Here is a 14,674-nt window from a genome sequence, read left to right as displayed (position 1 = left end):
CGCACACCCACCCAACCTGACTGTCTCAAACCACCACCACCACCAAGGCCAAGGTGCAAGAACTTAGAGATGAGCCTTGTGGGTATTATAGTGTTGAAAGCTGAGCTATAACAGTGGACAAAAATTTTGCTTCTTGAATTCTTTTGAGTATATCTTGTGGATTTTGGGCAGCAGATCATGAAAATCACCATGAAATTACTGAATCATGCACCTTTTTTAAAAAATTGCCTATATTAGTTATTTCAATTCATAATCTAAGTCAGAATAACTGATGCCAACTTAAGGCATTTTTGTTAGTCCACAAATCAAACAGGTCATCAATGACAGGCAATTTGAAGAACTTCTGGTGGGACCAGAGGAAAATCATTCAAGGATGTTGTTGAAAATATTCTTGGCAACTACAGAGAACCAAACTATGTGCAGCTGGTTGACAACATGCTTCAAGCATATAAAACCATGAAGTATGACATGTCACTAAACATTCATTTTCTGCATTCCCATTTAGACTTCTTCCCTTAAAACCTTAACACTGTCAGTGATAGGCAAAGTGAAAAGTTTCACCAGGACATTGCGGTCATGGAGAAACAGTATTAGGGCAACTGGAATCCATCAATGCTGATTGATTATTGTTGGACACCTAAGCGAGATGCCTCAGACACAGTACAAATGAAAATCATCAACAAAACATTTTTATCTTAGTTAAACTTCTGCAAAGAATCAGAACCATTATGCAATTACATGCATTATATTCAACAGATGTTAATTTGTTTCTCCAAATTCCTACAAGTAATCTGAAATTATATTGGTGTTCAGCTTCAAGCAGTCTATCATAAACAAAAAAAATTCTGAAGAAGCAAGGCTTCCGAAAAATTTTGTTCCGCAACATAATAAGTAGAATCCTGACATACGTATTCTTAATATCAAGGTGATCCAGAGCTGAATGAAGTGTGAGGGAGAGGGTGTTCCCTGTGGATCTATTTTTTCTGTACGCAAAATCACAGGGGGACTAAATTATTTTGGAGATTGGCACTTAAGTGTCCTTTACCAATCTCTTAAAGCACTTCATGTTCGATGTTAGAGCAACTGGTTGGTACCTCCATCAGGCAGGGGGTACAGAAGCCTGAAGGCACACACTCAGTGATTCAGGAACAGCTTCTTCCCCTCTGCCATCCAATTCCTAAATGGACATTGAACCTGTGAACACTACCTCACTTTTTAAAAATATACAGTATTTGTTTTTTTGCACATTTTTAATCCATTCAATATACCGTATATACTGTAATTGATTTACTTATTTTTTTTCTTCTTCTTCTATATCATGTATTACATTGAACTGCTGCTGCTAAGGTAACAAATTTTACATAACATGCCAGTGATAATAAACCTATTTCTGATAGGACACTTGTATAGTGGAATTCTGGAGGTTAGACCATATATAGTACAAGGAAGTCACTCAGTGCTTCAGGATGACGTAAAATAACAACTAATTCACTGATTGTAATATCCTAAACATGGTTTCATGTGACCTCTGGAACCAATCTAAGGTCATACATGAAAAAAACAAGCATTTCCTTGACCAAAGTACAAATAGTCTGTTATTACTATTTGATCAATTGGAAATGAAATCTTGCTTTTGGTAAGTGCTCCACCATTAAAGAAGATCCCTTTGATTCAATCAACTCATGTTATAAACCTTCAAAAATATCACTAGAAGCCATATTTCCTCTTCTGTTGTCTGCTGAAAAACATTTCTTCTTGCATTCCTACACAGATAATTGGTTTGGAAATAAGTTTATAGCTTCTTTTATATTTTTTAGAGATGTAGTTATTCCCTTATTTTCCTATTAAACCTTTCCACTGTATTTGTTTAAGATGGAGATTACTGCAATTCTACAAGTCTCAGCAAAGGATGACATCTTTAAGAGAACGTTCCAATGAGCTGCTTATATTTATTTATACTTCCATCAGGTTGACTTCCTCAGTGGGGCAAAAGTTTTTGTTCTGTCATAACATACTTTATACCAGCTGCATCAACATTTTGAATGCTATATAAAAAAAAACACTGTAACTCCACATCATCCTCCACCTGTTCTTTAGCCCAAAAGTTCTTTTTAAAAAAAAAGACTATAGCCTTCAGAGGCCTGTAATAACTCTATCATGTCACCATCCCACCCCCCCACACCCTAAAAAGCAAAGATGTGATGGAGATTCTAATCCAAGAATGTCATCAAACCAGTTCAGGTGTTTTCTGATAGAAAAACTAAGAATTATTTCAAAGGTATTAATCCTGGTGGACCTCAATGTAGCCTTGACACTGTAAACACACAACTCCTGTTGTTCAAGAGTTGGCAGATTTTCTGAAGTACGTCCAAAAAAAAAACAACTTTCTCTGTAGAATTTTTGAAATCTCCATGTATTAATTTTCCTATAGCAGAGTTTTCGGTTTCATTTTGGGACTGGGCTGATGAAAATAATGAATCACTGAGCAGGTGGGTTATGAAACATCTGTACATCCCACAGAATAAAACCATATAACAATTACAACATGGAAACAGCCATCTCCGCCCTTCTAGTCCATGCTGAATGCTTACTTTCACCTAGTCCCACCTACCTGCACTCAGCCCATAACCATAAAAGAATAGGACTAAAAGCATCCTGGACACCTTCAGTGCAGAAAAAAAAGTCATCTTTTGAGAAAAGCAATCCTGATCAAATGTATGCATCATCTTTTTCTTTGAGGGATGCAAGAGATTACAGATACTGGAATCTGGAACAATAATCAGATAGAAGAATTCAGTGGGCCAAACAGCATCTGAGGGAGGAAATGCAGGGTTTCTATCCAAATTTTTGACCATCCTTTTTCTTTCAAGTGTTACGAAGGATGAACAGCTCTGATGGGCAGAAGGGTGCAGGGTTGCCCATGTCCCCCTCCCCTGGGAGAATTACAAACCGTTACTGTTGCCAGGCTGTTAATGAGAGAGAAAGAGATGGAACAAAACATACTGGGACTGGAACATTTGCTTCAGACAAGGGCGAGATAACACCGGGGGAGAGAGACCATATTATGACTCCTGTAAGACTCACGGCTCCGGAGAGGGCTGTTTACTTGGTACTATTCTGTTCATTAAAATTCCTCAATGGACAGCCGGAGTGGGCTGGTTTGATGGGCTAAGCCATTCAAAGCTGATTGACATCTGAGACACCGTGAGTAGGGATAAAAGTGAGGGCTGGGGAGACACCCCTCAGACGCACCAAGAGACACACTAGTGAGTACTGTTTAAGTGTTGGAACCCACGAGAAAGTGTGGGGAATCAGAGACTGAACGAAAGATCGGTCAATTTTAACTCAGTGTTTATAGCAAGGTTGGTGGGGGCTTGTGTGTGTGTCCACCCTTGCCTGGGTGACGAGTCCACCATAGAAGAACGGTCTAGCTAAAGGACAGAGGGGTCATACCTGAATGGCCACAACAACACATCGACTGATCAAGAAAGTAAAGGAAGGTTTGAATGACTGGCTGTCACTGTTTGCTCACGCTCTCTCTCTCCCTCCAACGGTTACAACAAAAGTATCAACAACTACCTCATGAACTGAACCGTATACTTTCCCATGATAATTCATTATCCCCTAGACAATGATAGAGCTTGTTTATTATTGATTATTATTATACCCACACTTTTAGGTTTAGTATTGCTAATGTGTATTATCTGTATATTTGCATTATTGATATTGATTTGTATATTTTACTAATAAACACTGTTTTGAAAATAGTACCAGACTCCAACGGATACTTCTATCTTTGCTGGTAAGACACCCAGTTACGGGGTACGTAACACAAGCGAGAACCCATTGCTTGTAATGTGGCACTTAGCTTAGTAACATCACTATTTGAATAACGTAATCAGACATCACTGGTAAAGTTAGGTTCAGATCTGCCATGACAGAGGTTGCCTACGAATTCCTAAACATTTCAGGGGCTGAATTTAGCAGAGGAGCGGATGATGTTTGTGTACGATTTCTTGAACATGGGTGACAATATGGTTTGGGATAGAAGATACATAACCAACATTTGGCAATATCTAACTGCAATTGGAAACCTTTCTTAAAAGTTTGAACAAATTGCTGGACAACAAAAAAATTACATTCTTCTTGGGGCTGAAGTGGAGGAAGATGATGGCAGTTGGGTAAGTTAGGGACACAAAACAGGTGTTTACAGGCATGTCAATGTGTTTTAGCTAATGTCCATGCAGAACTTACTCTTCAATAATCTTGGACCATCTTGCCACTGTGCAACAGACAGCTCTAAGCTATAATGTCATCTAGCACCCTTCATACAGATACAAGTTTTGGTTTTTAGGTATTCAAATCTGGATACCAAGCCCTTTCTACAGTTAACAAACACAAACTTACATTGTAAATAGATGTTGATGCTAATATTCCACACTGTTCAAGTTTATAGTGTAGCAGAAGAATATAACCAATGTATAATTTGTGCTAGGTAAGCCGGCACTAGGTTATGAATGACACCAAGGGTCCTCACAAATGGCAGAAAGATATGGAAGTTTAGTCATCTAATAGAAGGATTCAGACAATGATTACAAAGTGACCCACACGTTAATACAGCATGGAAATAAGAACTTCAGTCCAATTTGTCCATGCCGACTATGGTGTCCACCAACCTAGTCCTATTTGCCTAATTCATGATATGCTAGTTTACTTCATTAGTGAATACTTTCTTTTTTTGTAACTGCCTGGAAAAATATACCAATATGGTAACACGCTCCTAAAAGAACACTGTCTATTCTGATGTGACTTTGGTATATTTATAGTCATGATAATTAACAGACATAAAATTATACCTGAAAATATATATTCTTTCAATTGTAACTTTCTTTTTCTTAAACATCTGAGTTTCACATACGAGGACTTCAAGAGTCAGAGCAACACAGCACGGATACAGGCCCTTCAGCCCAACCTGACCACAATAACTACACTGCCTACCCAGCTAATCCCAATTTCCTGCATTTGCCCCATATCCTTCCAAGGCTAGTTGCTCCATGTACCCATCCAAGTGCTTCTTAATTTTTTGTACCTGCCACAATGATGCTCTTTGGTAGCTCACTCCATACTCACCCCACCCTCTGCATGAAGCAGTTGCCCCTCAGGTCCTTTGCAATCTTTCTTCTCTCATCCTAAACCTATACCCCTAGTTTTCGGATACCATACTTTGTGGAAAAGACCATTGTTATCCACCTCATCTGTGCTTCATAATTTTAAATGTTTTCCCTCAATATTCTAGATACCAAGGAATAAAAATTTCATCTGACCAACCTCTCTCTATAACTCAAGCCTTCTAGCACTGGCAAATACTCATAAATCTTCTCTGCACTCTTTCCAGTTTAACTAAATCAGTTTAACTTAATAACTAAGCCAGTGATCATTAATGGAGAATGTGTGGAGCAGGTTAAGACCTACAAGTATCTGGGAGTACAGTTAGATGAGAAGCTAGACTGGACTGCCAACACAGATGCCTTGTGCAGGAAGGCACAGAGTCGACTGTACTTCCTAAGAAGGTTGGCGTCATTCAATGTCTGTAGTGAGATGCTGAAGATGTTCTATAGGTCAGTTGTGGAGAGCGCCCTCTTCTTTGTGGTGGCGTGTTGGGGAGGAAGCATTAAGAAGAGGGACGCCTCACGTCTTAATAAGCTGGTAAGGAAGGCGGGCTCTGTCGTGGGCAAAGTACTGGAGAGTTTAACATCGGTAGCTGAGCGAAGGGCGCTGAGTAGGCTACGGTCAATTATGGATAACTCTGAACATCCTCTACATAGCACCATCCAGAGACAGAGAAGCAGTTTCAGCGACAGGTTACTATCGATGCAATGCTCCTCAGACAGGATGAAGAGGTCAATACTCCCCAATGCCATTAGGCTTTACAATTCTACCGCCAGGACTTAAGAACTTTTTAAAAGCTATTATTAATGCTTTTTGAGATAGTGATTTAGATGCATATCATATTTTTACTGAGTTAAGTATTGTATGTAATTAGTTTTGCTACAACAAGTGTATGGGACATTGGAAAAAAGTTGAATTTCCCCATGGGGATGAATAAAGTATCTATCTAAATCTTTTCTACAATAGGGTGATCAAAACTGTAGATTATACTCCAAGTGCAGCCTCACCAATGACCTCTACAATTGCAATATAATGTCCCAATACCTACATTCAATGCCCTGACTAATAAAGGCCAATGTGCTAAATGCCTTTTTCATCACGGTCAACCAACGACGCCACTTTCAACGAACTATGTACTTGTACTCCTTTGTCTCCTGTTCCATTCCACTCCCTGATGCCCTACCATTCAGAGGTTTGACTTTCCAAAATGCATTACCTGCACATATCTGCCACTCCTCGGTCCACTTTCCTATCTGATCACCCCCACCGTAATCTATGATAACCTTTTTCACTATCAATAACATACCTTAATTTTGTGTCATTAATGTTTGCCATATTAGGGTAGTTGAAAGCAAGCAACTCACCAGTATCCTTCCTCCAAATAAATAACCCTTATTTCCTATTGTCGCACACGCATGAGCTGCTCGAGGTCGGGGAGATGTGCCCTATCAAACAATAAATGATCAAGTTATGTCATAATTATTCAGATAAAATGTAAATAAGGGCATTCTTCTATATGGCTAAAATTGCATCATCTTGCCTCACATGGTTCAGTTAAACATGAGGAAATCAAATGTACTGAACACATCATCTATTAAATATCTGGCTAAATCTGAACAGTTTCCCAGATTTTTAAAATATAAATAATGCCATATATACAAAGCTGCATTTTATGAACATAAAATCTGAAACAGGAAGCTCACATTTATCAATTATTTGAAAATCTGAATTTACTCTTTTATTACATAGTACAAAACTCAAATTAATGAAGTGACATTTAGTTTCAAAATACCTTAATAGTTGGCTGGTACCAGATATTCATACTGGGTTCAAAGACATGGATGTCATAATTCCAACCCCAGAACATCTCTTCTTCCTTGAAAAGAAATAAATGTTACAAAGATTAATTTTAAGGATGTTTAAAAAATATGTCTGGTAGTAATTCCATTGGGTTCAACACTGTTATCAAGATTATCAGGACAGTTTTGCTTATCAAGACATGACATGCAATAATATGACCACAAGACATTAACAAGAACTGCAAATGTATTATATACTGTATATACATAAAGCAATATAGTCACAGGCTTAAGGTCCAAATAGTCCACTCTCAGCTAGTCACAATTTTGTCTACTCAGCTCATATCCCTCCAAGTCCAAACCCTACCTGTCTCTCCTGTTTGCTGTTTTCAATGTACTCTGCACTTGTAATCTTAGGTCTCTATTGTGATATTGCAGGTGGACTTCCATCTTCCAGAAAGCAGTTGAATTAAGCACTGGTTTGCTTCTACACTGAATAGTAGCAGTAGAGCATAGAACAATACAGCACAGTACAGGCCCTTCGGCCAACAATGTTGTGCTGACCCTTAAACCCTGCCTCCCATATATCCCCCCACCTTAAATTCCTCCATATACCCATCTAGTAGTCTCTTAAATTTCACTAGTGTATCTGCCTCCACCACTGACTCAGGCAGTGCATTCCACACACCAACCACTCTCTTGAGTAAAAAACCTTCCTCTAATATCCCCCTTGAACTTCCGACCCCTTACCTTAAAGCCATGTCCTCTCGTATTGAGCAGTGGTGCCCTGGGGAAGAGGCACTGGCTGTCCACTGTCTATTCCTCTTAATATCTTGTATACCTCTATCATGTCTCCTCTCATCCTCTTTCTCTCCAGAGAGTAAAGCCCTAGCTCCCTTAATCTCTGATCATAATGCATACTCTCTAAACCAGACAACATCCTGGTAAATCTCCTCTGTACCCTTTCCAATGCTTCCACATCCTTCCTATAGTGAGGCGACCAGAACTGGACACAGTACTCCAAGTGTGGACTAACCAGAGTTTTATAGAGCTGCATCATTACCCACGACTCTTAAACTCTATCCCTCGACTTATGAAAGCTACACTCCATAAGCATTCTTAACTACCCTATCTACCTGTAAGGCAACTTTCAGGGATCTGTGGACATGTACCCCCAGATCCCTCTGCTCCTCCACACTGCCAAGTATCCTGACATTTATTTTGTACTCTGCCTTGGAATTTGTCCTTCCAAAGTGTACCACCTCACACTTCTCTGGATTGAACTCCATCTGCCACTACTGCATCCTATCAATGTCTCTCTGCAATCTTCGACAATCCTCTACCCTATCCGCACCACCACCAACCTTTGTGACATCTGCAAACTTATCAACCTACCCTTCTACCCCCACATCCAAGTTGTTAATAAAAAAATCAGGAAAAGTAGAGGTCCCCGAACCGATCCTTGTGTGACACCACTAGGCACAACCCTCCAATCTGAATGTACTCCCTCCACCACGATCCTCTGCTTTCTGCAGGCAAGCCAATTCTGAATCCACCTGGCCAACCCTTCCTGGATCCCATGCCTTCTTATTTCTGAATAAGCCCACCGTGTGGAACCTTGTCAAATACCTTACTAAAATCCATGTAGATCACATCCACTGCACTACCCTCATCTATATACCTGGTCACCTCCTCAAAGAACTCTATCAGGCTTGTTAGACATGATCTGCCCTTCACAAAGCCATGCTGATTGTCCCTGATCAGACCATGATTCTCTAAATGCCCACAGATGCTATCTCTAAGAATCTTTTCCAACAGCTTTCCCACCACAGACATAAGGCTCACTGATCTATAATTACCCAGACTATCCCTACTGCATTTTTTGAACAAGGGGACAACATTCGCCTCCCTCCAATCCTCTGGTATGATTCCCATGGACAATGAGAAAATAAAGATCCTAGCCAGAGGCTCAGCAATCTCTTCCCTCACCTCGTGGAGCAGCCTAGGGAATATTTCGTCAGGCCCCAGGGACTTATCCATCCTAATGTATTTTAATAACTCCAACACCTCCTCTCCCTTAGTAACAACATGCTCCAGAACATCAACATCACTCATATTGTCCTCACCATCACCAAGTTCCCTCTCATTGGTGAATACCAAAGAGAAGTATTCATTGAGGACCTCCCTCACTTCCAGGCACATCTTCCCACCTTTATCTCTAATCGGTCCCATCTTCACTCCTGTCAACCTTTTGTTCTTCACAGAATTGAAGAATGCCATGGGTTTTCCTTTACCCTACTCGCCAAGGCCTTCTCATGCCCCCTTCTTGCTCTCCTCAGCCCCTTCTTAAAGTCCTTTCTTGCTACCCTATATTCCTCAATAGACTCATCTGATCTTTGCTTCCTAAACCTCACGTATGCTGCCTTCTTCCATCTGACTAGATCCTCCACCTCTCTTGTCACCCATGGTTCCTTCACCCTACCATTCTTTATCTTCTTCACTGGGACAAATTTATCCCTAACATTCTGCAAGAGATCTCTAAACATCGACCACATGTCCATTGTACATTTCCCTGCAAAGATATCATCCCAATTCACACTTGCAAGTTCTAGCCTTACAGCCTCATAATTTGCCCTTCCCCAATTAAAAATTTTCCTGTCCTCTCTGATTCTAACCTTTTCCATGATAATGCTAAAGGCCAGGGAGTGGTGGTCACTGTCCCCCAGATGCTCACCCACTGAGAGATCTGTGACCTGACCCGGCTCGTTACCTAATACTAGATCTAGTATGGCATTTTCCCTGTCGGCAGCCATCAATCCTGAGGATCATGGGTTTGCACCTCTGGTGGATTGTGTCCTCTCCAGGGCACAAGCCTGGGCAGGAAGATTTGACGAACTGACTGTTGCCCATGCTGTGAGATACCCCTCTCCACATCACTGATGTAGTCCAAAGGAAGAGCAAGCACCGATACAGCTTGGCACCAGTGTCATCGCAGAGGTTGCCAGAGTGAAGTTATAAACAACTTCAAACAGCCTTAGGGACCCCAGCTCTGGATTTCTTCCTCAGAGTTTAGTCCTGAAGGCTTTCCCATGGGTGGGTATGACCTCAAGGCAGTGGAGGTTTAAAATCAGAGTTTTCCTTCTCCTAGATGGGCTGACGAGCCCCACCTGCCCAAAACAACTCGTTTTGAGGCACTAGTGTTTCGCCTTTGCCCCTTCTCTTGTTGGTAGAAACAGTTCCGCCAGGCCTAGTAGCTAAGCCACATGTGAAGGCCAAGAGTTGGACTTGGTTGTCATCAGAGGTTTTAGAGATGCATGCCATTGACAGCACTTTATATAGTGGGAGCTTATCCCCACTACCACCCCCGGCTATGACAACCTTAGGAACCTACTGGGCTGAATTGATAACTTTCCAACAATGCTGCCTGTGGCAGACCACCTGTACATTCTGTCAACCTAAATAGCTTTTATTGCTTCTATTGCTCCCTCCTACTCAGCTAATTTCCTAGCCTGGTCAATAATCTTTTTTCAATTCCACTAGCTTCAATCAATAGATTTAAAAACAGAAAATACTGGAAATAATTGGCAGGTTAAGTAGCATCAGACTGAGATAACGATTCTGGTCTTTGACCTTTCATTAGAAAGTAGGGAATACTGACAAAAACAATACATAATGTGAACTTGTAGAACAATGATAAATAAACTTCAGTTCAATTCTAATCCACTCTGAACTAAGGATAAACTAAACGGTAAAAGCATATTGTCTATATCTGATGATGACCTGAAAAATTAACTGTTTATATTTCACAAATGCTGTCTGACCAACTGAGTATTTTCAACAATTTCAAATTCCCAGCATTTGCAATTTCATGTCATATATCAGCGATAATAAATCACATTTTAGTTCTGACCTATAGTATCTATTTTGTATCCTAAGCATTTTCTACAACAAATTAGCTAAAAAATGTTGCTGCAAGGCAGAAATTTACACCAAATAACAGTGGTTTATAACAATTCTCAAGAAATACCAAATAGACAAATCTTCATTATTGAAATTTCAAGCTCTTACCCAGGATGCTTCATTCACATCAAATGAATCATTTAGTTCAGTTATTTTCTTGCACCCATAGCCTCCAAAGTAAATCAACCTGTCAAAGCATTTATTATATTTAAAAAATCAAGAAAAAAATTACCCATATTGATTTAATACTTGATTGACACATCTTAGCAAGTTCCATTTAACTCATTAATGATAAACCACAAGAAAAAAATTCCTACACATTTTCAATTATTGGCAAAATATTCAAAAGCCAAACTAAAATTAATTTTCTAACAAATGCATAGCCCATTTTAACTGGAATGAAAAGGTACACAACTCATTCAGAAAATTAAAAAGGTCAGTTACTGTATAATACAAACCTTGTTATCATTTAGTGAATGAATGAATTGTCTTTATTACTTACATCCTTCGAATACGAGTAAAAATCTTTACATCTCTGTCTAAACATGTAATGTGCAACTTATAGCAATTTGTAATAAATAGTATGTACAACAGGACAGTCAATCCATTGTTAGCAAACTTGGCTGAGGTCAATGGGTTGATATTCTACACCAAACACCTGATTACAGGTGAAATTATGTATTGTGCTTGGGGGGGGGGGGGGAAGAGTTCAAATATGTTACTAGAAAACACCCCACAATGCAATTATTAATGCATTAACAACCAACACAAGGATGTTCTGGGGGAGCCCACAAAAGTCGCTACACATTCCAGCACCAAAACAACATGCCCAGAGAGACCTTACAATGCAAGTTCATAGCTTCCTGAAAATAGCATCACAGGTGGGTAAAGTACTGAAGAAGTCACTGATCACTGACAGAGGTACTGTATTCAGTGTAAGAGTCATGTTGCAACTGTTCAACTGTTAGGCTAAACTCGGAATAGTGTGCACAGTTCTAGTCACCACAATACAAGAAGGATATGAAAACAGTGAAGTATGCAGAAGAGATTCACCAAGATACCTAGAATGGAGGGTTCAGGCTACAACAGATTGAATAGTCTGGGATTGTCCTCATTGGAGTTCAGGAAGTTAAGAAATGACTTTATAGATGTTTATAAAATTCTGAGGGACATAGATGGGGTAGAGTCACAATCTTTTTCCAAGGGTTGAGGAGTCTGAAACCAAAGTAAATAGGCTCAAAGTGAGAGGGGAATATTTAAAGGAGAGTCAAAGAATAATCTTTTGCACACAGAAAATGTTGGGTATACAGAAGGAGCTGCTGGAGCACATGATAGAGGCAGGTACAATCACAGTATTTAACAAACACTGGACAGGTTCATGACAAGAAAGGAACATAGGAATATGGGCCAAATACAGGAAAATGGCCTAAGCACATATAAGCATCTCAACAGCTTCAACAAGTCAGGCATAGGGCCATTTCCAAGCTGTTTGACTTTCTGAGGCTGCTGCAAGATCAAGATTAAGCTTAACTGACATTCAACCATACATGAATACCACCAAACAAAATAGCATTCTTCTGAGTGTAGAGATGCAAATCACAGTCCCAACAGCACAAGGCATATATAGCATGTTTAAGATTGTAGTAAACATACAATCACACAAATATATGTAACATAGCGCAAGTCCCTCAGTCCATGGATGTCGGCAAGAAAATGTTTGCAGCAGTCTGCAGATTAAAAGAATCCAGCTCGTCTTCCACTAAACAAACACTGGAGAGCAACACTGATATCAGCATGGATACTGTGCCACATCACCTCTCCAGGACGACTGCAAAAGACAAGCCTGCACCATGAGGCCTACTCAGCATCACAACTAAGGCCACATGGCTCCCCACCATCAGTCCCACCAATAAACCAGTGAACTCGACTTGGAGCACTCCACATTATCAATGTCCAACAGGGTCTTGAGATCACAAGAAAAATTATTAAGATAGTCACTCACTGTTGGACTGCACACTAGCTTTGTGCACCAACCCCAATGCCTCTCTGCAACAGATTGCAACATGGTTCACACCAAGTCCAGTTCCTCTACTAACGAGCCGGGGTGGGGTAGACCTGCAGAACTTGAAGTTCTTAATGTTCGGCAGGGTCTGATGATCATAAAATAGACATTTTAAAGACAAGCACCTTTGCTTGTCCATATAGAGGCCAATGTGTCTGGGAATACTTGGCATATTATCAAAACATATGTGTGACATTTAAAATTATCCTTGTGTACAATATGCCTCACAATCAAACATATTTGTAGTTTTTGCTATCACTAATTTGGAAAAATACTTTTAAGATCTGGAAGCAAGTCTGAAGCAAGTCTGTGCCTTTGGGTCATTTATGTAAACATTTGGTTAAGGATTTTAAACAAATTATGAAAAAGGACAATTCTTTAAATTAAAAATAATCAGATGAAATCCTAACAAAAGTTAAATTGCTTAGTCCTGAAAATGTACAAGAATGTTTGGCTGTTTTCATAAGACTCAGTACTGAGCAAAATACTCATCATATTTCACTTTTAAATAAAAGAATCCTTCATTATAGGCTTTGCTATAGACTGATCCCATGAATCAGGATAAATCAACTGTGCTCAAATTATAAGTCTGTATCCACATTCAGAAATTATGCTCATGATCATTTATTTTTCCTTTTGTTACCCAATTCTCATCACACTAAATCCTTCCCCCATTATGAAAACATGAACAGTCTATTCTATATGGATTAAAACATTTATATACTTTTATTCCACACCCACTCACCCCCCCCCCCCACCCTGTATTCTCACAGAAATGCCATCATGGCAAATTTTATTCAGAATCTCAAAACTTTCAGTAGCAAATCGTGCATTTTCTGAGGGTGAATTTCCAATACCATACAATTGCAATACAGGGGATTGCCTATACAAATATATAATCTAAACGGAACTTCCAATGTAGCCATGGATTATGTTATCAACTATTCCACATTGCCTCTTGAACAAGATATTAACACGTCCCATCTTCCCCCACCTCCCATGATGAAATATAACAAGTGCACTCAAGTACACACCAGAGACTGCTGTGTACAGGTCCACAATCCCTTATCCGAAATTCTGAAATCCAAAAAGCTCCGAAAATCAAAGTTTATTTTCACCAACAGCTGACGTCACTCACGTGTGACGTGGCAGCATTAGCAGAGGCCGCCAGATGTCAGTTGAGGCTCAGCGCTGGTACTGGTTACATGCTGTTCACTGATATTTTGTGTTCATTGTTGACTTTGTGTTTAATTTCACTGTGAAAATGTCAAAAAGAGTCACAGATACCCCTATGGGTAACAATGAAAAGAAGAGAAGGAAGCATCTATCATTATCAGTAACGCAGAAAGTGTTATTGCAGAAGCTTGATCGTGGTGTGTCTGTGCAGCGTCTTACTGAAGAATATGGTGTCAGAACTACCACTGCATATGATTTAAAGAAACAGACAAGCTACTGAAGTTTTATAGTGACAGTGATGTTCTATATTTATTCCAATAAGTCATTTAAGCATGCGTTTGATTCAGTTAGTTTGAAGTTGTATATTTTTGTTTTATTGAATGTTTTTGAAAATAATTTTTTTCTTGTCATTATTCCCTAAACAATACAGTATAACAACCATTTACATAGCATTTACATTGTATTAGGTATTATAAGTCATCTAGAGATGATTTAAAGTATACGGGAG

General features: G+C 39.5%; 1 protein-coding gene across 3 annotated transcripts in view; it reads right to left on the bottom strand.

Moving 5' to 3' along the window:
• LOC140724889 (kelch domain-containing protein 1) overlaps nt 1-14,674 on the bottom strand; it is an 82,863-nt gene that overhangs the window by 25,469 nt on the left and 42,720 nt on the right. For all 3 annotated transcript variants that reach the window (XR_012098205.1, XR_012098206.1, XM_073039638.1), the window contains exons 5-7: nt 11,037-11,115; nt 6,962-7,045; nt 6,534-6,614 (exon numbers count right to left, since the gene is read on the bottom strand). Coding sequence is in view for 1 of the 3 variants with exons in the window: in XM_073039638.1 (XP_072895739.1) it covers nt 6,534-6,614; nt 6,962-7,045; nt 11,037-11,115 (244 nt within the window). In the remaining 2 variants the exon portion in view is untranslated. The remainder of the gene's footprint in view (nt 1-6,533; nt 6,615-6,961; nt 7,046-11,036; nt 11,116-14,674) is intronic.

The sequence above is a fragment of the Hemitrygon akajei genome, chromosome 3 (genome assembly GCF_048418815.1).
Source record: "Hemitrygon akajei chromosome 3, sHemAka1.3, whole genome shotgun sequence".
Lineage (NCBI taxonomy): Eukaryota > Metazoa > Chordata > Chondrichthyes > Myliobatiformes > Dasyatidae > Hemitrygon > Hemitrygon akajei.
The sequence above is the reverse complement of the archived record's forward strand: the minus strand, read 5'-3'. Positions and strand labels throughout refer to the sequence as shown.